At 42.8% G+C, this 24998-nt stretch overlaps 1 protein-coding gene across 10 annotated transcripts in view; it reads left to right on the top strand.

The window, feature by feature from the left end:
- Positions 1–909: 909 nt before the first annotated feature.
- The window catches only part of STN1 (STN1 subunit of CST complex), a 53706-nt gene continuing 29617 nt past the window's right edge, over positions 910–24998 (top strand). For 3 of the 10 annotated variants that reach the window (XM_061193668.1, XM_061193603.1, XM_061193659.1), the window contains exons 1-7: positions 940–1333; positions 1701–1894; positions 8979–9074; positions 13859–13927; positions 18818–18976; positions 19705–19828; positions 20947–21121. In XM_061193668.1, the coding sequence (XP_061049651.1) occupies positions 1762–1894; positions 8979–9074; positions 13859–13927; positions 18818–18976; positions 19705–19828; positions 20947–21121 (756 nt within the window). In that variant the 5' untranslated portion in view covers positions 940–1333; positions 1701–1761. The other 7 variants (XM_061193619.1, XM_061193610.1, XM_061193633.1 and 4 more) reach the window with 7 other exon arrangements.

Raw genomic sequence — 24998 nt, forward strand, 5'->3', positions numbered from 1 at the left:
GCTTGGAGTTCCTTCTCTGCTAAATAGTTTAGCAATTATCTCTTTGGCCACCACTTACCTCCCCTGGGAATGGCCTGCCAGCATGACCTGTACTCCTTCTGCAATTTTACAGAGTCCCTGTAAATTAGGAAGAACTCCTGCCATCTCAAGTAATGTCATGATGTGGCTTATTTATTTATTTATGAGAGTGCAACATGGCTATCTCTTCTCACTTTAAATTAGGACTACTGGGGACAGGCACCATCAAGGTGGCCATAATTTACCAGAATGCCAGTTTTCAAAATTCTTAAATGTACAACATTCCGTAGTATAGACAGAGTAAGAGGAAAGGAGACAAACTTTGTCATCATCTTGCAAAGAAGGCTAGTCTTGGGCAGAGCAAAGGCCTCGCATTCCCTCAAGGGCTCAAATTTAGATGCTGACATTATCTAAAGTGAGACTGTACAGTACCAGAGATTGTGTGTGTTAATAAATCATTTATCAAGTGTAAATAAACATTTAAAATACGCCACAATGTAATCCTGCTTTTGTATTGCTTTGTTTATTTGTTCATTTACAATATCAGGGACGGAAAAAAAAAAAGTCTGAACCAGTCCCAACCTCTCGGAGGTCATGGCTCAGGGTCCCACGACTAGTAGGGTCCGGATGAAAGGGGGATTTGGAAGGCGCGGTTTGGGCAGCAGGAGTTTCAGGGCCAGCTCCCAGGCCTCGGTGATTTGGGCTCTGCGCTCCCGCGGAGGCTCAGGGAGGGCGCTGCTAGAGTCAAACGGACCCCGCGTAGCCCCGCCAACCCCCCCAACCCCGCCACCACCTGGAACAGAGCACCCGGCGAAGCCGCTGCAAGACGCAAAATGGGGCGTGGCCGCGGGCGGAGTGGGGCGTGGCCTCGTGGGGATGGGGCGGGGCCGCGGGCGGCGCGAAGGAAAGGCTGGGGTGGGGACACAGTGGTTGGTCTGGCGCGAGGGATGGTGTCAGGCCCTACCCCCACCCCCCGCTGGGAGCACCAGAGGTGACCTCGGCCTAGCGCTCCTGCTCCGGGCGGGGCCGGCGGCGGCGCCTCCAGGCCGTGGGCGCCAGTGGCCTCCTAGAGCCGGAAGGGCCGGGCCTGCGCGCTCCGGTGACTTGCGGGCCGACGGCGCGGGCGCGGACCCGGCGGGAGGGGCTACGGCTGATCTGTTTTTCGTTTCCTTTTCCACCCTTTCTCAGTGTCATCCTGAACACCGGAAGGTGCAGCGGCAGGGCTACGGACAGACCCACCCACTCTGCCCCTCTGTTGTGTGGCCACGAGGACGCCCATTCCTCTCTGGACTCCACCCATTAAAGCGGTTTCAGGGTACGCATATATGGCCATCTGTCCCCAGAGTGAAAAGTTGGTGTTTAACCGTTTAGAAATTGGTACTTTTGGAGAAGGAGAAACACTCCCGTGGGGCAGAGGAGTTTCCTGGGAAGAGCCATAAGGAACTCACGGGTCGTCACTCGAGAGACACCTCTTCCCAGGCCCCCGGAGCGCGCAGGCCCGGCCCTTCTGGCGCTAGGAGGCCACCGGCTCTAGGAGGCCCCTGACGTGCAGTTTGACAGGCCCCGGACCCCTGGATTTACCCCTTCCCGAGTTCGGGATGCCCGTCCGGGAACAGCTTAGGGGCCGTGCGGATTTCATCCACTTTAACAGCTTTGCGTCCTGATTTTTGTCTCCCATCTAGCTCTTCGGCTCTAGATGCAGAGCTTTTCAGGGTTGGCTGGAAGCCACAGCCCAGCCTCCTGATGCAGTCTGAATCCAGCCGGTGTGAAGAGGAAACTCCTTCCCTCTTGTGGGGTTTGGATCCTGTGTTTCTAGCCTTCGCAAAACTCTACATCAGGGATATCCTGGACTTGAAGGAGTCCCGCCAGGTGCCAGGTATGTGGCTGGTCGGCCTGGTGACTGCTCTGTGCTGCATCTGCACCCCACCCTCCCTTCCCCAAAGCTACAGAAATCTGGGGCTTAGGGGCTTAGCAGAGCCTTTCCAGCTGCAGGCTTTGAAATTGACATAACGTGGATCCTAAAACAAGTTCATTTCTGTGCAAGTTAAAAACAGTCTCTTTTTTATTTTTATTTTTTAAATAGATGCTTGGGGGAGTAACTTTGTACTGAAGAATGTTTTTTACCTGGGTTTGAGGTCTTTCATATTTAAAAATACTCAGTTTTTCTCTGGGCCTGCTTGTGGTGGAAAGCTCAGGCCTTGCTCCCTTTCCTAACTTCACCACTTACCTGGCCTGGGCATGTGACTCACCTGTAAAGTTTAGGTGTCTTCTTTGTAAAATGAGGATTAACCGTGCCTGATTTTCTTGTGGGGTTTGGTTTTATTTTGAATAGATGAGAATCAAAATAAAATAAACTCCCTGAGAGGAAGGACATCATGTGCCTTGTTCATCTATGTAATCCCAGCACTTAAACAGTGCCTGGCCTCTGGTGGGCTCTCAAGTAGTAGTAATTGGGGCAACAAAGCATTATAAATGTAAAGTTAAAGAAATCATTTTTTTAAATTAGAGTGATGGTCACTAAAGATAGGATCTTCATACCCCCAAATATAGCAAATATAGTTTAGGGTAAATTTAAGTAATTTACATAGTTGTGGATGGATCTTCATGTGTTTACTGTGCTATATGAGAAGTATGGTTAAACTCTCTTTGCTATTTTGAATGAATAGAAAGCTATGAGTCAGAAGTAGTTAAGAATCTCAAGCATGCAGTTTTAATGAGACCACGTTTTGTGTGTTTCCCGTTCTATGTACAGATATATTTGGATGACCTTATACTAAAGCCTTTTGTACAGATTTTTCACCACACCTTCATTTTCTAAGTATTGTTGGAAATGATCTGGTTTTTTCCTTGGAAGGCAGCCATCCTCCCCCACTGTTGTCTGTTTTCCAGAACAGTCTGGTAGTCTTCATAGCTCATCTCCTCAGGAAGAAATTAATTCACACCAAATGCCAGGCTTGCTTAAAGATCTTCTGTAGGTACTCAAGGAAGTATCAGGGATGCTATAGGAGCTTAACTCTTCCTGTGGGTGAAGAACTGTATAATGTATTAACAACAAACCAAGGAAAACTTCTCCCAGTGATCTTTGTTATGTCACTGGTGGTAATGTTTCAGATGTAGTTTTTAAAATGAAAGTGTTGTCAAACCCAAGTTTGTGTGCCTGACACACAGTGAGACCAAACAAACCAAAACGTTGGAGTTTGGAGCAGAGAGAGGTTTATTGCAAGGGCCAAGCAAGGAGAACAGGCAGCTCAGGCTCAAAAAACCCAAACTCCCTCATGGTTTTCAGGGAAGAGTTTTTATTTATTTATTTATTTATTTATTTATGGCTGCGTTGGGTCTTCATTGCTGTGCGTGGGCTTTCTCTAGTTGCAGCAAGCGGGGGCTACTCTTTGTTGCGTTGCACAGGCTCCTCATTGTGGTGGCTTTTCTTGTTGCGGAGCATGGGCTCTAGGCGCACGGGCTTCAGTAGTTGTGGCACGTGGGCTTGGTAGTTGTGGCACACAGGCTTAGTTACTCCACGGCATGTGGGATCTTCCTGGACCAGGGCTCGAACCCATGTCCCCTGCATTGGCAGGCGGATTCTTAACCACTGCGCCACCAGGGAAGTCCCCTCAGGGAAGAGTTTTTAAAAGCAACATTTGGGGTGAGGGCTACAGGGTTTATGACTTTCTGCTGATTGGTTGGTGGTGAGGTAACAGGGTGGTATTCCAGGAATCTCAATCATCAACCTGGTTCTGACCAGTCTGGGGTCTCAGCTTGTAGTTGCCATCCTCCACCTGGGTGAGGGTCTTAGTTCCTGCAGAACAACTCAAAGATGTATATCAGATTATTAGGTATATCCCTTGAGGGGGAACTAGGACTCTGTTTTATTGCTGCACTATTGTTTCTTGACTGCTTTTTCTTTGTTTCTGCATTCCCTCACTCCCCTAATTAGTAACTACTTGAATCTGCCCTTTGGAACTCAGGGAAGGTCTAGGATCCTGAAGCCTTTTTCCTACAAAAAAGAAACGAGGGACACGGAAATGCTTTTGTATCCAGGAGGGCCCTGCTTGGTTTCAAAACCTCATGGTTGAAGAAGACATTAACCATAATTTCATAGAGTGATCTTCTTTAGGCTATACTCTATGGTTCTGAGGGGTGGGAAATGCTACTAGTCTAGGTTTTTATTTTTGTATTGTTTTGTTGTTTTGTTTGGTTTGGTTGTCATAAAAAAATAAATAAACCTTTTATTTTGACTGCATAAAATTTAGAAATGTTTAAACAGCAAAGAATATCTTACACACACAAAAAGAAACAAATGTGTAATGAAGAATTTGGCTGGCCTGTGTTCGAGGTTCCTGGAAGATCTTTGGATTTCTGGAATGATAGGAGTGTTTTTGTTATTCATGGTGGACCCCTTGAACCACATCTGAGTTTATGCTGATGAGGTGCCTCATGCTGGGCCCCTAGGTAGTTTCAGGGTTGGGGCCTTTCAGGCCTGAAAAACTAACCATGTGATTAGAGGGTTGGTTTTGAGCCAGCTGACATCAACCCAACCCCACAGGAGGGGAGGGGGACTGGAGATTGAATTGTCAAGTGGGCAGTGATTCAGTCAATTTTGCCTATGTAATGAAACCCTAATTAAAACTCTGGACATTGAGGCTTAGATGAGCTTTCCTGGTTGGTAATCATACTTGATGTGTGAGGGTGATGTGTCCTGAGGACATGGCAGCTTTATGCTTAGACTCTCCTAGACCTTGTCCTATGCATCTCTTCATTTGGCTAGTCCTGGTTTGTCCTCTTCATTATAAAACTGTAATCTTAAGTATAACACCTTCCTGAGTTCTGTGTGTCATTCTATTAAAGTATCAAACCTGAGGTTGTTGTGGAGGGTGTTTGTAGCCAGTTGCTCAGAAGTGTGCATGGCCCGAGGACCCTCAAACTTGGGGCTGATGCTTGAAGTGAGAGTCTCTTGTGAGAGACAGTGTCCTTAACCTGTGAAATTCAACCTTACTCTGGCTGGTTAGTGTCTGAATTGCCTTGCAAAGTGGTTGTAGAATGTCAACTCCCTGAAATTAACCTGTGAATTTAGAGTTAAACTAATAGAATATCATGAAGTTTGACTGTGGTGGTTTGGTTTGGGATGTGTCTCCCGTGTCCCCTGCACTAGCAGGCGGATTCTTAACCACCTCGCCACCAGGAAAGTCCCAAAAGTACTTTTAAAAAAGAGAAAAAAGGCAGATGTCTTGCTGTGGGTGTGGCTGTCACTGCTGTGAAAGCTGAATCAAAGCTACCTGTGACCCTGGGTCCCTGAGCCCTTCCAGAGTGACCCTCCTCCTTCCTGGGGACCTGATGATCCAGGGGATGGATCCCCTGATATGGTTGGAGCTCTGTGGGCTACATGTAGAACAAAGGCAGCAGGAGTGAAAGGACCACTTGGGAAAGGCTGCAAGTTAAACTCAGCATTAGCCAGTATCTGTTGTTGTTATTTTCTTTTCTTAGCTCATCAAGCTTTCTCTCAGTTGATAGAGCTGCCATCCAGCTTTCTCAAGTTCTTTTCTCATAGAGGAGATTCTAGTGTTAATAGAAGGAAGTGGTTCTCTCCATTGCTTTTTCCATGTCCTCCTTCTTTTTTATTTTTATTTTTTTTACTTTTTGGCCACACTGTGCAGCATGTGGGATCTCAGTTCCCTGACCAGGGATCAAACCTGCACCCCCTGCATTGGAAGCGTGGAGTCTTAATCAGTGGACCACCAGGGAAGTCCCATCCATGTCCTCCTTCTTCTCGTTGAGGTTGTGCTTCTGACATGTATAGTTCAAGTTTCTATACACTGGGGCAACTTTCTTCTCTATTTCCAAGCAGTTTATATCCTCCTCAATCAATTTTCTCTTTGTGATTTTATTCAAACCATCTGTTATTTTCTGCTAATTTGTCCTCCATTGTTCTTTTTGTGTTGCTTTTATGATGTTTTTCCTTGTTTTTTTGCATCTTTGAGCGACTCTGTCCTTGAAGACGAGCATTGTCAGTCTATGAGATGAAAGTTTAGGGACTTCCTTGGTGGCGCAGTGGTTAAGAATCTGCCTGCCAATGCAAGGCACACAGGTTCGAGCCCTGGTCCGGGAGGATCCCACATGCCGCAGAGCAACTACGGCCGTGTGCCACGACTACTGAGCCTGTGCTCTGGAGCCCGTGAGCCACAACTACTGAGCCCACATGCCACAACTACTGAAGCCTATGTGCCTAGAGCCCATGCTCCACAGCAAGGGAAGCCACCACAATGAGAAGCCTGTGCACCGCAACGAGGAGTGGCCCCCGCTCGCCGCAGCTAGAGAAAGCCCGCACGCAGCAGTGAAGACCCAATGCAGCCAAAAATAAATAAATAAATAATAAAATAAATTAAAAAAAAAAAAAGAAAGAAAGTTTAGGGGGCTCCCTTTTCTGTCTTTTTTCAAGAAAGTCTACTGTGTCCTCCAGTGGAGACCTGTCCAGGTTTTTTCAAGTGTTGCCCAGTGCAGAGTTGGTAATGTTGGAGGACCGGCATCTACCACAGGTGACTTGAGGACTTTGTTGGCTTGTGTCATCAGTCCAGTCTTCTCTGTATACTTGCCTTTTCTGTATACTTCAGCCCAGGCAGAACACCTTTTGGCTGGCTCTGTTCCCCTTCTTAAAGTGTGTCGGCTCTTCATTATAAAAACCACCATAGCGGCACATACCAGGGTGTCCCAGGAAGACCCAAAGAATCCTGGGGCTTGTCTCAAGCTTTCAACATCACCAGCAGAGCACCCCACAGTGGCTTCTGGACCAGCTGGAAAGACTCTTCAGGGGCAGGCAGCAGGCCCTCCATGGGTCCACAGGGCCTCCCACTGCCGGTGTCCTGGGAGCCACACCAACCACGCAGAGCCCTGGGGGGTGTACCGTCTCTGATGGCACCAGGAGCACACTGACTCTAATGCCCGGCAACCAGGACAGACCATCAGTTAGGCTGGGGGAGACAGAGGCCAGTCAGGTTCTAGGAAAGAGCTCTCTCTAACTTGGCTCTGCTCAGCGCACAGATAGAAAGTCCAGCGCATTTGGGGAAGCAGAAAGGGCTGACTGCAGCCAGAGACCAGTCTGGAGCTCAGGCCACCCTCATCCCCCTGCCCCAGCCCTACAGCAAAGCTGGACGAAAGCAGGGCCATACCATAGCCCGTCTCTGCACACAAGCGTGTCAGGGCATGATGGTGGGGCACACTTCAGCAGAGGATGCCATGCCCCTGACCCTGGGGTAGGCTCATTCTCCCCATTTAAACTTCCCTTCTGCTGCAGGAAGCCCGAGTCTGCCAGCAAAGGTCCTATGGGGGTCACCCTCCTCTGAAGGTGCCCTCTCTCCTTTGTGTCTGATCGGTGCAGGCAGGCAGGGCTGGAGGACTGAGGGTCTTCACACAGGTCATCACTGGGTTTCCATGGTAAGAACTCAGGAGAAGTCAGTCAGAACTGTCCTGCTCTTAAGATTTCATGGATCTTCTGTGGAGCCAGTTTGACCCTATTCAGGCCAAGTGTTCCTGGAGGGAAGCGACTCTGCTCCGGGGATGACACAGGGACCCAGGCTCCTTCCCTCATGTGGCCCTGCCATTTCAGCTCTTGGCCCCCAAGGTTGCCCTCTGCACGGTCTCCAGTCCACTGAGTCATCTTTAGGAGTATGCCTCTGCTAGGGGGAGGGCCCTTCTTTTGGCTGAATTTGACATCTTCAAACCACATCTCACTCCCCTGGAATCTCTGGCTAACTGAGGCTCAGAAGCTCCTTGTCCATCCCCTGGGGACTCGGCCATGGGCGATTGGTCCCCAGCCCCCTTATCCACATGGGAAACAAGAGAACCATCAGTGGAGGCCATTCTGGGGGTTCTGAAGGGCTTCAGGGTTCAGGCTGTGGGGTCCCCTCCCCCCATGGATGTGGAGAAGACAGACTCTGACCAGGCTTGGCGAGGACCAGAGAGGGTGAGGGTGGCCAAATGCCTGAAGTGACGACTGATTCTTTGTTTACAATTCTTGTATTTATTTGAAAAGGAAGTCTCCATTTAAAAGTTTATAGCCTCTTTCTGAAAGTAAAGAATTCGGTCATCGTAGGGAGAAAAAAAAAGGCTGGAGAGGATTTTAGTCCAGACTCTTTAGCTGCAGGTGACAGGAACACAATGCAAGTAGCTTAAGCCCAAATAGGCAGTTCAGATAAGGATGTTGGGGGCCCCACAGGAGCAGGGACAGCGCTGGGGTCTCGGGTGGGAATCAAGGGCTCACCGCTGCCAGGAGTCCCTCTCTCTGTTCCATCTCCATCACGGAGACCAAAAAAGGCCTCTGGGTGTCGGTGGGTAGGGTTCTTCCTCTCACGCTTCTCCTCTGGCGGGAACCTGCCTGCTGGCGTCTGTTGCCTAGACTTTGAAAATAGAATTTTAAAAAGAGAAGTTTTTGAGTTGTAATCTGCTGGCCCCAAAGGTTAGTGTTTTGTAACCTAATTATCTTCTCTTTTTCTTAAAGAAAAAAAAAGTGCTACTGCTAATTCGTAGAAATGATGACTGGTTTCCTAGAAAAGCCAGAGAAGACTTTCTCGTGGTTTCCTCTCTCTTTCCTTTTCCAGTCCCTCAAAATATAGTACTGTGTTGTGTCTCATAATACTGCGGCTGTTTTTAGGCCCCTTTTGAGAGTTCTACAGGCAGGTGCATTTCATTCTCACAAGTGAAAAGAAGATTAACCAGATCTAGTTGGACAATACTGGTTTTCTCTTTTCTGTGCTAGCACAAGCTTCTTTAAAGCCACACTTTCTACTTATAACCCTCGAGGAAAAGACATCTGAATTTCTTGGGGCTTGGCATTTGTCAAGAGCTGATTCTTAAGTCTGAAATTTTAGCAAGCAGCATGCCACTGATTTTTGACACAGTTAACATTTACTGAAGCAGAAAACGTCATCATACGTTATATGGACTTTGCCTTTTTTTCCCTTTAATTTCAGGTGTATTTTTTTACAGTGGGCATCCAATAAAACAGGTAGATATCTTGGGAACTGTAATTGGAGTGAGAGAAAGAGATGCTTTCTACAGTTATGGAGGTAAGAACAATTGTGTCTGACGTTGAGTTTATGTGGAAGGACCCCACTTAGCTGGACATTGAATTTGAAGCAACCCCAGCCTTTCAGAGCAGCTGGGGCCTCTCATAACCCCCATGCACTTCCCCCATGTCCTCTATTGGGAACCATTTGCAGCCACCAACATGGACTAAGTGTAAAATGAGGCAACGGGTGGGAATGATACTGATGAATATTGTCAGGTGACAGCTGCTGGGGAGCTAGGAGGCAGAAGAATTAAACTACAGTCTAGGGTCACTGGTTGATCAGGGACAGATACCTGATACCTAGGGCATAGCTATAAATAGCAAAGGATGGTAATATATGTTTATATTGATACCTTTAAAATAAAAAGGCCAGATTAACATTAAAGTAGACTCTTTAAGAAGACAGGGAGATATGAAAAATAATTCATAAGATTTATATCCAGAACAGTTAAAAAAAATGCTTTTTGGTACCCAAAGGGGTAAATATCCATTATCAGAAAATTTCCCTTCCCGTATGATGATAGAAACTAAATAAAGGGTTTCTGTAGTTTGGACACCAGCGAACTGTTAGAATATGATTTTAGTGTCATGGGTCTTGACTTTTTCTTTTGCATTGAGCTTAATGTAATCATTTTGATATATTGCCTAAGATTCTCTGTAGTTAAGAGGCCAAGCTGGATATTTAGTGGGAAGCTTAACTTTGAATTCCAACCTTTGCTATAATTGACATTGTCACTTTTTGTTGTATTCACTTGGATTTGTATTCTTGTTCTACTTGGGGAAAAACAGAAGGCATTTGAACTAGGTGACCAAGAACATTTCATTGGCAGTCTGTGCATGATTGATAATTTACAGATGCAATTTCTTCAACATATATTCATTTTCCTGGGGCTGATTGTCTTGTGCTTATAAAATAACATGTGAGAGATGAGATTTCTCATGCCCTCTGCTTTTTCCCAGCTTATATTTTTTTAAAACTCTGAAATAGATCATCTTGTCATGCATCCCCATACTGGATCTCTTCTCTGCTTTATTTTACCAAAGATACTAGTTCTCTTTTTCTCCAGACAGTTCAACAAACATTCACTAAGTTCCTACAGCATACCCAGCTGCTGGCAAGTACGTTATCTGTAGTACATTATAGTACTTCCTCTCCAAGTACCAGTGATGAAATGATAGTATCCGTCAGTTTACAGAGCACTTCTGCATGCATAATTTCATGTTATTCTCCTCCTAATCTTTTGAAATGGAAAAGACAGATATTATTTCCATTTTATAGATGAGAAAACTAAGGCTCAGTTACTTGCTCAAAGTTCCACTGATGGGTCCGATCTCTTTACTGACTCCAGTGTGCTGTGTAGTTCTCCATATAACTCAAATTCTAAAAGAAAAAGAGATTTTTCTATCAGTGTTAATCAGGGGCTAGGGGGCAGGGAGGGATGAATAGGTGGAGCACAGAGGAATTTTAGGGCAATGAAACTATTCTGTATGATTCTATAATGGTGGATGTATGTCATTATACGTTTGACCAAACCCACAGGATATACAACACAAAGCGTGAACCCTAATGTAAACTATGGACTTTGAGTGAGAATGATGTGTCAATGTAGATTCATCAATTGAAACCAATGTACCACTCTGGTGGGGATGTTGGTAATGCGGAAGCTATATGTGTGAGGGGGCAGGGGATGATGGGAAACCTCGCTATCTTCTGCTCACTTTTGCTGTGAACCTAAAGCTGCTCTAAAAATAAAGTCTATTAAAAAATTTAAAAAAAAAAAAGAAAAAGAGATTTTTCTCTGTCCCATGCCCCTCTTCCCACCCCCCCAAAAATCAGCTGCATCTGGTTTTTAATTTTCTGGTTTTTAGATCAGAATGAGGCTATTTGAGGACATCAGTCCTGGCTGTAGAACCAGGCCAGATATAATGCCTCTGACCTAAAGGGGTTTCATTTAACCCCTTTTCCCATCATAAAGAGATGAAGGCAATATGGCTGACTCTTCCCCAATAAACATTTCTCTTAGACTGGATGTCGTGAGAGCATGGCACATCTGTGGTTTGTGGGGAAATGAAAATCATCTGAAGGCTGAAGTAATTGAGAGTATAAACACTTGGGACTTTAATTCCTGTGAGACCTGTTCAAGGGAGAGCTGCACATATCCTGATGTTCTCAGGCCCAGCTTGGCTCTCGGGCCACCTGCCAGGTGGCTACTCCTGCTGTCCCAGGTCCTGTTCCTCCTGACTCACTACAGGCCTATATGCTGGGGTTGCTTCCTGCTCACCCTGATTCGTCCCATGGCTGAAACAAAAGGCCGGCAGCCCAGGCCATGCTGCCCAGCTAGGGAGGACACTGCCCAGCACGGCAAGGACTCTCCCCTTCCAGGGCCTTCCAGTAGCCAGGCCTCAGGATGCCAGGGCGGTGTCTGCTGGGAGAGGTTACCAACCAGGAAGTCAGAGAGTTTGGTGGCAGTGCCCTGAGCACACAGAGCACCTGGCAGCAACTCAAGCTCAGACCTAGAATCCTGGGAGACTACAGTCAAGACCAGAATGACCTCACGTTTTCTAGAACAAATGCTCATGTGCTAATATTTTTTGACTTAGAATTATAAGGCAAAATTTTAAACTGGCCAGAGAAGTAGTGTGCCTAGAAGTGTCATACATTATTTTTTAACTCAAAATGTCCTTACTGATTTTTTTTTTTTGCTTCTTAAAATGATACTCACTATAAAATAAAATTTAAAGCTAGAGAAAATTTTAATGAAGTACATAAAGCTCATGTGAAATGCTGTAAATCAGATAAAAACAATATCAGTGTTTAGGTGAACATCCTTCCTAGTTTTTCTAACATGTTCCTAATATGAAGAAATATAGATATGCCTATTTCTTTCTGTTTTTAATGTTTCTGGAATTAGGCTTACAGTCAATGTATACATTGAATATGGGGTTCCTTCTACATACTCCAAAAGAAACTGTTATTAGCATTTTAATGTCTTAAGAGCATTTCTGTCAAAACACACTGTTTAATGTTTTACATAAATTAGATTATATATAAGATATATATGACTATATATATACAGTTTCTGTTTTACAATGAGATTAATAGCAATGACCGTGGATCTTCATTATAACTTTGTATTCTCATATGCCATGCCATTGTAATTTATTTAACCACTTATATATTTATAAACATTTAGGTTATTTCCAACTTCCAGTACTATAAACAATATTACAATGAACAGCCTTATACAAAATGTATATATCTGTGCATTTGTTCCGTTTTTCTCTTTAGGATAAATTACTGGAAGTAAATACTAAGTCAAAGGATATAAACATTTCAAAATTTGATACACATTTCCAAACTTCATCTTTAGAAATTTGGTATGAATTTACACTCCTGCTAACAGCATATGAGGGTATCAGTATTTTTAATATTTGTCATTCTAGTAGTTAAGAAGTTATTTAAATTTGCTTCTTTTTTTCTGGTAACTAGTGATTTAGCATACTGACATATGTCTGCTGGTCATTTTTATACCTTCCATGAATGGCGTATTCTTTTTCTTTGCCACTTTTTCTCTTATAGTTTTGGTCTTTTCCTTATTAATTTGTATGAGTTCTTTATATATTAAGTTATTAACTCCATTATTTGGAAAATTGCTATACAGTGTTAGTTTTTAGTTGGTCAAATATATCAAACTTTTAGAATGAGTTGTGATTTTCAGGTCTGTTTAAAGAAGTCTCCCCCCACCAACTCTAAGCCCAGGATTGAAAGTACTCACCCATATTTTTTTATCATCTTCTTAAGTTTACCTATATTGTATTTAATAAAATAAAATTCATCTAGAATTTATTTTAGTATAAGAAGTATTCTTCTCAGTTTCTGCTTTAAACACAGATTTAAACAAGCAATAAAGAAATTTTGCCATATGTTTCTTCTATATTACATGTGTTTTTACAACAGTCTGGCTGATGATTTTTTAAAAATCATTAAGCCCACTGAACCCATGTTGATCAACCTCTGTTCTGAGAGTGTCAGAAATTAGGCAAAGAGAAACACCTCTCATCCTTGATCCTATCATCCTTGAAACATCTGCAAATTTTTCTGCAGTTATAAATCCAAGTACAATGGAAATTCTTTTTTTTTTTCTTGCACTGCAGCTAAAATAAGCCAGACCAGTACTGCTTGTGTGACCAAGGTATAATTATTTTTTATCATGAAAATAAAACTTTGCCCTTCTGTGATATGCCTAGCTTTCCTTACATCCCCTGCAGTGGTAAGGACTGGGCAGAAGCTCTTTCAAAGAGAAGCCCAGGCCAAAAGACTTGGGATGCTTTGTCTTGGTAAGTCAGCAAGCTAGCGAGAGAGCACATGGTGACAGATGGCTGTGCTCTGAGTGCCTCTAACCACAGATCAGGCAATGGTCTCTGGTTGCAGGGTAGGAGGAGTACAAGGCTGATTTTACATGTTAGCAGATATTGAGATCTTCGCACTTAACTTCCTGAGGACACCATTTTTAGGAGAGGTTAATACCCTTGAGATAGGGTAAGAGAAACGCTGACTACATTCTGCTGGGCTCATGTATTACACTGACATTGCAGACAAGCAATTCCCACTGGAGTGAGGTGAGAGATTATTTCTAAGGGTGGAAGAAAAGTTTGGTCAGGGATTTGCCCAACCAGGCTATTGAAAATGTCATCTTCCAGTTAGGCTGAATGCAATGGCAATGTGCTAATTCACCTGTAATGCCCATATCTCTGTTCTACACTTTTACACTTCTCTTGCAGTGGATGATAGCACTGGAGTTATAAACTGCATCTGCTGGAAGAAATTGAATAATAGCAAATCCTCATCAGGTAATTTTATTTGCCACGCTTCTTTACCTTTACAGCTAACCAGTAGATTTTACTCAGGGTAGCTCAGCAGAGCAGCTGTAGTACTAATTTTCACATTTATTCATTGGTGAATTACATTGATCAACTTGAAGCACTACACCCAGAACTTTGGCTGCTCTGCAAACTGATATTAGTGGGGAACCAGTTGCTTTTCTTGCTCTCATTTCTTTGGTGCTCACTTCCTCCTAAGCCTACAGGAATGTGAATAGGTTACTAGAAGTTTCAGCGTTTCATTTTTACCATGCCAGTTATTCCACAAGTCAAGATAGTTTAGCCTAATTGCTGGTCAGGTGAGAATCCCCTTGCTCTGGGCATATCACTTGACCAAAGCTTTTTTAAATTTTTTTTAATTTTTTTATTTTTTTATTTTTTTATTTTTTTTTGGCTGTGTTGGGTCTTCGTTGCTGTGCGAGGGCTTTCTCTAGTTGTGGCAAACGAGGGCCACTCTTCATCGCGGTGCACGGGCCTCTCACTGTCGCGGCCTCTCTTGTTGTGGAGCACAGGCTCCAGACGCGCAGGCTCAGTAGTTGTGGCACACGGGCCTAGTTGCTCTGCGGCATGTGGGATCTTCCCAGACCAGGGCTCGAACCCGTGTCCCCTGCATCGGCAGGCAGACTTTCAACCACTGCGCCACCAGGGAAGCCCCCCAAAGCTTTTTTGAAAGCTTTTGCCCTGACATGGTTGCCACTAACATCTATGCTTCCATGATCTAAATTTTCTGAAATCTCTAGCTTGTTCAAACAAATATGCCACGAGTTCTAAGACTGATGAGAAGGTAAGATAGGATTCCCTTGAAGTTAGCCATTAAATAATATAAACTAAAAAAGAACTTTAAAATAGTATATTGAACTCATTGACTATAACTGAAACAGCATTTGGAATTTCTTGAGTCTGTTTTAATAGTCCTTAGGTAGTTTTTTGAGTTGCATAAGTTCATAATATTAAAAATATATATATTGTGCAATAGTGGTGATCATTTTTGGTTCTAGAGAAGCTATGGAAACTGGGGCCTTGTTTTTCTCTGTTTTATAGCATATGCATTATGATGCCATATACACTGGGGTTATTCGGTAAATATTACCTGCTCTGATATCTAACATCTACTATCTATGTCCTCCTGTTATACACGTGGTAAGAATGTGTAACACTTGGAGTAGTTTCTTCTTTTTTTTTTTTGACATTACCTGTCAGAATCTCAACTTCCTACTTTGACTCTACTGACCAGTGAGATGCTCCTTTGCTTAAGTTTCTGATGTATTTATATTTAGAATTTGGCCATCACTTTCATATAACTTCGGTATTCCTATTTCCTAATTTGGGAACATCTATATCAGTGGTACTACTTAGCTTAGGAAGCTTTGTAGATTAGAAAAAACTTAAGGCAGACAACAGGTTTTTGTGCAGATATCGCAGAGGTAAGAAATAAACCTATAAGACAATCAGATATTTGAACTTTCATATATGTCCAGGGTATTAAAATTATTTTCAGATTTATGGTTGTGGTATTGTCACAATCTTCAATCAGAAGGTGTAGTTTCAATATGCATACTTGTTTTAAACCAAGGGTCAGCGGACTTTTTCTGTACAGGGCCAGACAATAATTGTCTTCTGGTTTGTGGGCCATATGGTCTGCATCTCAGCTATTCAACACTACCATTGTTAACACCAAAGCAACTATAGACAGTACCTAAACAAACAAGCATGGTTGTGTTCCAATAAAACTTTATTTACAAAAACAGATTGTGGGTAGATTTGGTCCATGGGCTGTAGCTTATCGACTGTTGTTTTCGACATTGTTTTAATTTTCAAAATCAGCTTTTTTTTAAAATAAATAGCAGCAGGCATATTATATGGCTCAGTAATTTTTTAGATAAAATGTCTATTAATACTAAAAGTGAGATTTTTAAAATATCTGTAAGTAGATGAATAGATGAACAGTCACAGTTGGTAGCCTTAATCAGAAATTGCTTTGAGAATAAAAAGTGAGGGTAAGGGTACAAGGAGAAAGCCTGAAAGTGATTCTCATCATGTTATCTATGAAGTGATATTTTAAAATTGTTCCCAGCTAGCCCATTCTCTCCTTTTAATTTAATCGCCCTCGGTTTTAAAACTTTCCACTGGAAAGTGGCCATTGAAGACTAATTTTTTTAAACAAAATTTAGTCTGAGTCAAAATCATGTTCTAGTCAGTTACAGTATAAAAATATAATATTAACTCCTATAAATGTCACACTGAATGTACCATTTGGACTTAGCTTATGAGAAAAGTTAAGAAAGCTTGGAGCTTAATATTAGAATTTTAAAGAGGATTTATCTTTCAGCGTGGAATAGGCTACTTAAAATGAAATTCTGTCAGGCTCCAACTATCTCATTATACTCATTAAATTACACAGCTTGAGCCCTTCTTTTGGCAGTTTGGTTCACCCTTTAAATGAAAGCTGAGCCTCTTTTTCTCAGACCAGCCCTCAGTCTGATCATTTCAGCAGTGCTATATGAAGTATTTATTATCACCTATAATGTCTGAATTATGGCAGTGAAATTTATAAATACTTTTAAAATTCAGCCTAAATGGAAGAGGACTTAGGGATAGGAACCCAGACAGAATAACCTTCTAAAAAGTAATACTTGGGTATTTTCTGAAGAAACCCAGTAAGTTGAGTAACATTAATGCTGATTGTGTCTAGATTCCAAGCTATTGGTCACTGGTCTATGCAAAGTTCTCCGAGCTCCTTAGGTTGCTGTTTCCCTTACTATAGTCAGTGTGTTAAAAGTAATAATGCCTTTGCACATTACAGAGCCATGGTTATCTAAGTTGTATTACATTAAGAAGCACAAAATTTGATCAATAGACCATTATTCATTCCATTATAGGAACCCTAGTATATGACAAAGCAGAAATAATACAACGGCAGGAAATAAGTAAGCATTTAACAGATGTTGTTGGCTCAAGTAGATAACAATATTAAAAAAGAGGTAACTGTGATCACTGTCTTGCAACTTACATAAAATAACCCAAAGAAGATAGAGTTGTGTATTTATCACAATAAATATGGGGGTATCTATGTTAAGCTCTTATATGTTAAGCTGTTAAAGAAATGAAAGCTATCATCAGTGACAAGAGGGATAAACTAAAACATTTTTTTCAAACGTTTATGTGTTAAAATGAAATCAAATAAACATAAAAAAGAATGGAATGGGGAGTGGAATGGGGAGAGTGGATGTTATAAGCATAACTGATAAAGCTTCCCTGCATTTTTTTCAGAAATGAACATAAAGTGTTCAAAAGAGATGAAGGGCTTATACATAAAGAAATGCAGAGAGCAGATCATCTTATATAAAAACACATGGTCTCTCTGGCAATTTAAAAGCAAAAATAAAACATTATAGAATCATTATGTATTTTTTAAGGTGTTAAAAATCCAAATGACTGAAGCCAGTATAGGAGCTGCAAGCCTACACACATTGCTGGTGACACCTTGTAAAAAGAGAATGGTTTGATTGGGGTTTTTTGGCAAACATTCTGATAATATGTAAGGAACTCTAAACCTGTTTGTACTTTTCTATCCAGTAATCCCCAATGAAAGACCCCAAAGAAAACAAAATTTTTGTCTTGAGGGCTTAATTGTTCATTTTCACAAGTAGCTGACATTTATTGAATGTTTCCTCTAGATCTGGTATTGCACTAAGCTCATGATGTAAGGGTTAACTAAGTTCATACACAACAGCTCCATATGTGAGGCGACTGTTAAATCCGCATCATAACTGAGGAAACAGGCACAGCGAGGTTAAGCAGTCTGCCCAAGGTCACACAGCTAATAAGAAGTGACCTGACATTCAAGCCAGGTCTGTCTGACTCCCATTACCCAAGTGCTGACCTCTCAGCCCCATACAGTGCTAGTGATAAAAACCAAAATAAAAAATTATGAAAGAAGGAAGAAATATTTAACGAGACTAGCTAGACAAACTGTGGCATATGAACATGACAGAATGCTATTTTGTTATTTAAAATGCTGAGTTGTATAGATTCTGTGGACACATATGTGTATTTGAAGTGATGCTAGACAGAAAAACAACACAAAATTGTTTATACACATGAGCTATAACCATGGAAAATATAAGTATACTCATGGGGCAGGCAGCAGAGAATAAAGAATAAGCAGGAAGGCTCTGGAGTCAGAGACTGCCAGGGTTTGAACTCCAGCTTTGTTGCTAACTAGTTGTTTTACTGTGGGCAAGTTGCTTGACCTCTCTGTGACTCAGTTTCCTCATCTGAAAAATGGGGCTAATAATAAATAAGAGTGGTTGTGAGGATTAGATGCACTGATAGGTTATAAAGTCCTTAGAACAGAGAGAGAGAGAAAGAGGTTAGCCTAGTTACTCAACAAAGAAAAGTGAGAGAGATTAGGGTGTTGAGCACCTTGGTGGAAAATCAACCTCTGGCCAATTTGCCTTCCCCATAAACAACCACAAATGGAGACTCTTGGGCACCTTTCCCCTCCGGCCAGGCCTCTATCTCCAGCAAGGACACTTTAAAGGGTTGTTTAGAGCTATTGCCACCAAACCCGGCTGAACTCACACAGAATTCAGCTCAGGCAGGCGTAGAGCCCTTTGCACAGGCAATGCAGGGGTAGGAGAGAAGACATTGGAACTCACCCACTGGGTTGTCAAGCCTTATGCCTTTTATCCAGTAGAGGATTTCGAAAGATTACGCAGATTTCCTACAGTAGAGCAACCAATCAGAAGTAGAATAAATAAATGTCTCATGTCTGTCTTACCACAGACTCTCTCTCAAATGTGGTGGAGTGATTGTGTTATGCATTTCTCTCCTTCCTTCTGGCCCCAACAACTACAGCTGCTCCGAGTGCAAGAGAGCTGAGCTTAACCTCACAGCTTAAGAAGCTGCAAGAGACCATTGCGCAGAGAACAAAGGTAGAAATTGGGGACATTATCCGGATCAGAGGTCACGTCCGCATGTACAGAGGAGAGCGAGAAATTCATGCCACTGCTTATTGTAAGCACAAGATATCTCTGCCAAATTGGTTGTTATTCTGTGCGTGTGTCCAGTAAACTCATTTAGTGAAAAGTCGAACTTCTAAAAAGTTCAAATAAAAAGATTTAACTCTAATGAAGGAACAACATACTTTCTTTAGGAAAGTAGCATTTCTTAATTTTATTTTGAAGAGAGGTAACTATAAATAAATTGGGAAAGAAAACAAGTGATTTATTGTATATGGCTGACAAATTTTATTCAATATTTGGACAACATAGTAGAGTCTCTGAGTGTGAATCCATTTAGGGAAGAGTGTTCATAGTCTTCAAAATGATGGAAATTTCTTGAACACCATTGAGTCCATTAACTTTGAAAGAAAACAGCTAATCAAAAGTGTGACAGTTCTCTGTCATCTGAGTGGTGGCCTTTGCACCACTCTGGCTGGTTTGCACTTGGAAATCTCAAGGAGAGCCCAGTTGTCCACCATTGTACCAGATCAGTGAATACACTCATGCGCTTTCCCTAGCCCTGGTCTACTCTGTCCATGCCTGTGTCACTTAGGGTAGCGCATCCCCTCTCGCAGGATGACTGGGAACCATTCAGTGCATTTAGACTGTGATCCTGGGCATCCATGAAGAAGGAGACCCACCAAGTGCTCCGTTTACTGTTGTCCTAGCAGCAATCTGGACATGGGAATGAACTAATCTCAGTGTAATTTCTGTGGCATGTTTTCCCCTGTGGCTTGTTAGATAAAGTGGATGATCCAGTGTGCAACATTCAAATCGCAAGGATGCTTGAGCTGCCCACCATCTACAGGAAAGTTTATGACCAGCCTTTCCGCAGCCCAGCCCTAGAGAAAGAAGAGACACTGAGGTAAGTTCTGGACTATGACTGCCGAGGATGCGACCACAGCAATGAGGCCAACCAGTGGGATCCCAGATTCTGGGGTGGGCCTGGGTCCGAATCCTGAACCGTCCACTCACCCACTGTGGGGCTCCGGGCAAGTCTGTCCCCCTCTGGGTGCCTCAGTGTCCTCACCTGTAAAGTGAAGGTGTTAATAGTGCAGGTGTTCTAAGGTTTGGTAAGGAAGATATATGTGTAATTGGAGTCTCTGAAGGAGTGGAGGGGGGAGCAGAGAAAAAATATTTGAAGAAATCATGGGTGAAAATTTTCCAAGTTTGACGAGAACTGTAAACTCACAGATCCAAGAAGCTCAATGAACCCCAAGGCAAGAAACCTGAAGAAAACTGCACCAAGGCACATCATAATCAAAGAAACAATACCAGTCGCTCTCAACCAGGGATGATTTTATTCTCTTTCAGGGATGGAAAAATAAACAGGAGGAGTAAGAATATATGTATATTTGTTACTATATGCCTCAAATAACTCAGAGGAGACAGAAATAATCATAGCGGCTGCCGGGGGGGTGGGGTGGGAGGGGGACTGGAAGGAGGATAGAAAGGAGACTCTTCACCATGTACCCTTTCATTTTTTAAACATATTCAATATTTATAGATTACATATTCCAAAAAATTATATTTAAAAAACCCCAAACTGTAGACCTGTATAAAGTAAAAAGTGGAAGTTCTCCATTTTCCTGTCTCCCGCCTCAGTACCATTCCCCAGAGGTTACCACTGTGCAGAGGTTGATGTGTGTATCCTGTTAGACGTTTTTCTTCGGTTGCATACACAAGCATGAATATCCACCCGCATATTTTGTGGCTTGTCATTTGCTTCCTTACAAAAATGGCACCATCCCTTACATACTATTCTGCAGCTTGACTTTTTTCTAAATCTATCACGAGTATCAGTTCCTGTAGTTCTGCCTCATCCTTTTAAACAACCACACAGTGTTCACTGGGTGAATTGCTCCTTATGTCAAAAACCTGCATCAGTATAGTATTGCACTTGCTAGCTGTTGCAGTTTTACATGCGTCCAAAAGGAACAAAAGTAATAGTTTTCTGCAGGGCTTGTTAAAACTCTCCCCCAGCAGCAATCCAGGCGCCCTGGACCTTGACAGTCTCACGTATCTGCTGAGTGAAAAAGTCAAAGAATTCCTTGTGGAGAACAGAGTGCAAACCTTTTACCAGCAGGAGTTGGAAACGGTGGAGTCCCTGCTGTCCCTTGCCAACCAGCCTGTGATTCACAGCGCCTGCTCCGGGCGAGTAAGTGCGGCATGCCCATGTGAGAATTCGAGGCCCCTGCCCCAAATCTGCAGCTGGAGGGTGTGGGTGGACATGACTGTGGCATTGAGACTCACAGGGTGTACCCGGGGTGTAGAGGTTATGTTGATTCTATTCTGGAAAAGTCACTGACCACTGAGAATTTGAAAGGAGAATGGACATGCCCTTTTCCCCTCCTTAATCTCATAAAGCTTAATCTTCGGGTAGAAAAAAAAATAGTCTAAGGTTCATAGCACTTAGTACTCACTGAGATGGGTATTTAATGTCAGCAGGAACCAACTGAGGGGGAAATAGATGAGAAGAGCTAAAATTATCCTTCCAAGATTATTTTTTGATCAGCAAGATGATTCTTGAACTCGAACCAAGGTTTTTAATGACTTGTTCTGTCTTCTCCAGAATAAGGTTGATCTATCGTGTCTTAGGAGTTTGAATAAAGATCAAGTTGTATTCAGTCTGGTTTATAAGTAAAAATTGCAGGGCATACTCAAGTAATTTTTTATTCACCCTAGAAAGAGCTGTCCTCATTTTTTAACACCCATAGTGTTAGAGGTGAACTTAAGTTGTTTGGTGTTTACTTATTTGCTTGGAATGAAGAATTATCTGAGACTTTGGTTTTAGGCTTTCCTTTTCATTGCAATTCCTTAGTTTTTTTGTTGCTGTAACACGACTCGTATTTATTTATTTCATTTATTCCACTGGGAGTGATCTCTGCTTGAATGTCACCTTCTTGCCCTCCCTGACCTTCTGCTCTGATAGCCACCATCTTCCTCACTGTGTTATCGCTCTGTTTCCACATTTCATGATAGCACTGGTATTATTTGTTTGTGTGCCTATTCCCCCCACCAGAATTTAAGTTCTCTAAGAGCAGAGGCTTTGTCTGTCTCATTCTTTGCTCTCTAGAACAGGGCCTAGAACAGGGTTGGCATAAAGTATGCTCTCCACAGTTATTTGTTGATTGAAGGAATGAATGGTTTTAAAAATTCAAATAGTCCGGGAGTTCCCTGGTGGTCCAGTGGTTAGGACTCGGTGCTTTCAGTGCTTTCGGGGAACTAAGATCGTGCAAGCTGTGCGGCACAGCCAAAAAACAAAACGAGAAAACAAAAATAGGTAAATAAAAAATAAAAATTCGAATAGTCCAGGAAACTGTCTAGTTTTTAAGTTTCCTTCCCATCCTCCTTCCTCCTCCCCTTTCTACAGAGTCGAGCACCATTACTAGTCTCATGAGTAGCCTTCTGGAGATAATTTGCATATATAAACTAGAAGTAGTTGTATCCCCTTTTTTACACAAATGGTATCATACTAAACACTATATCTACCTAGGTTTTCATGGGACAGCATGTCTTATAGGTCCTTTCCTAGCCATACTTACATATTTGCCACTCTATAATAATCTTTTACTGTGTGTATCATAATTTCCTTAAGGGGTCTCTCCATTCCTGGACTGTTGAGATGTTTTCTAGTCTTTTGCCATTACCACCAGGGCTGCCATGAGTACGCTTGTGAGGTAACATGATTATTCTTTGTGATTCTGGTGGAACAGATTCCAGGTCCCTGTCCCGACCTCTTAAGCATGACCACTGCTTCTCAGTTTCGTTCGTGAACTTGATTATCTCTTCCTGTCACCAGGCTGTGAGCCCAGTGACCCGCAATTTCATACATGGAGATGAGGGATATTGTTTCAGGAAACACCGAGGTGGGGAGGGTCAGGACTGGCCGCTTTGTTCTGTGCCACCGTTGTTTCTGCACAGTTGTAGCTCCCCAGCTGTCCACTGACAGCAGGAGTGACCTTCTTCCCATTTAATCATTTAGAGGAGGCTCAATGCCAACTTGGCCTCCCAGGACTTCTGACCACTCTCTTGGCATGTTTAGAAGGAAACTTTGAAGCTTAGCAAAGACCACATTCTTCCTGTGAGCCAGCTCTTCTGCGATAATTAAGTAGGGAGAATTGAGGACTAAAAGGCCCCTCCATTCAGAACATTCCAGGGAGGACTTTTGGTGTGATATCTTTTTGAGAATGCTTAGAGCAGAAATTTGTGTCTGCCCGGTGCTATATGTTTAAAAAGAAATGAATATGGCAGTATATCTGTTTTGTCTTTGGAAACTACTTTTCCATCAGTTATGAATTATTCCCTCACATGGCTCTGGTTGGGGAGGTCAGTGTCATTAAGTTGAATTCTGTTTAATAGAGCCTGGGAGACCCAGGATGCTTTACAATGATGGTGAAACCTTAGATCCTTTGGCACTTTCTGTAGTCATACAGATGAAAGCTTAACAAAAAAAATCATTGTGATGGTGTCTTAGCTTAGAGGCTGGGGAGAGTGGGTTTGAATGTCTTCCCCCTTTCTTTTTTTCCACGGTGGCCCTTTTTAGCAAATCCAGGAACATGATAAACAAACCTTGCAAAACCATTGTTTCTTTGACAGCTCGATAAATGCTGAGTTTGTTTGGGAATGAAGACTATATATATATTGCAGAGATCCACCCAGTTCCTGACGTGCCACAGGGAGAGGCCTGCTAAGGCTCAGCCTGTTCAGCCGGTCACTGTTTTCGTTTCTGAACAGTTTCGGTTTCCTGAATGGGATGAGTCTGCCGTTGCTCTTTAGAAAAAGACAAGAAAGACACACATGTCAGGCCAGGAAAAGCTGCTAGCTAGAGGGACGATTGGAGGCTTTGTCCTTGAGACTGGGTCTTTATAACCAGCAGGGAATTATGTCCTGAGGTCAGCTGAGGCAAATGTTTTTGGAAAGGAAGCTTCACATACTGTTTATATTTACAGAGAGCCTTTTCGGCTGGGTCCTCCTTGTTCACAGCTGAAACTGCTTTTACTCTCCCAGGCCTCACACCCTGTCTTCCTGCTGCTTGATCTGACTGTAATCTGGGAGGAGGAACCGGGCTTTCTGTATGGTCTGAGGATAACCGAGAGTCATTTTTAATGACAGGAATAATCGTGCAACAACATTTCTAGTCAGTTTCCAATTTATTTCTATATTGGTAAGGGACATAATAAACCCGCCCCTTAGGATCCTTATGTTAAATTGACCAGAGAAGACGAATCTCCTGAGAATTATGAAGATGAAGTAGTTATAAAGTCATGTAGGGGAGCCTGTGTTGGGTTGAGCGTTCTTTTCCTAAGTGAGAGCACTCACGTATGAAATTAAAAACAGCTTTGCCTCAAGCCCCCCTGAATAAAAAGATATGTGGCTGAGGATCGCTGGGTGAGGTGTTTATTCTAAACACACCCAGATAGCTTTTCTGCCCGTGGGAGTCATCAAATATTTCTCAACTTATTCTCCCTTCAGAGAATGGGTGCTGTCGTAACCTCGAGTGCTTGTCGACTCTCAGGCCCTCCTGTTCTACTGGCCAGGTTCTCCAGGCCTGTTCTGTTGAGGAAAAACCTAGGCTATTAATTAAGAATGTTAGTCTCTCCTGTTCAGCTCAGGAGAGCACATTTGTGAAACATCACCAATCTGTTAGATTCAAACAGTGCCTGTCTGGGAGGCCTCGTCTAGAAAGCGAAGGTTTCTTTTGGGATGGAATTGTCAATACTTGAGGCCATTTGGGAGTTCCTTTCCTCTCCCTGTCACTTTGTGGGAATGTCATCAGCAAATCCAAGGCCCGCTCTCTGTTTCAGCATCTGTGGGTGCTGCCCCAGACAGCCTCCATAAGGGCCTTCCATTAGAGAAGTAGGACTGTGCCTTCAAACACTCTTTTGGAAGCTTTGCCACGTTTCTTTGGCACTCTGATCTTGATATATTTCTGTCACATTATAAATGGATCTGTACCTTGAAGGACAATTATTACTTACCACTTCCTTTGTTTTAGGAATGAACTGAAAATCCCTAATGGAATAATTAGAAGG

Source organism: Eubalaena glacialis, chromosome 1 (genome assembly GCF_028564815.1).
Source record: "Eubalaena glacialis isolate mEubGla1 chromosome 1, mEubGla1.1.hap2.+ XY, whole genome shotgun sequence".
In the NCBI taxonomy this organism is placed as follows: domain Eukaryota; kingdom Metazoa; phylum Chordata; class Mammalia; order Artiodactyla; family Balaenidae; genus Eubalaena; species Eubalaena glacialis.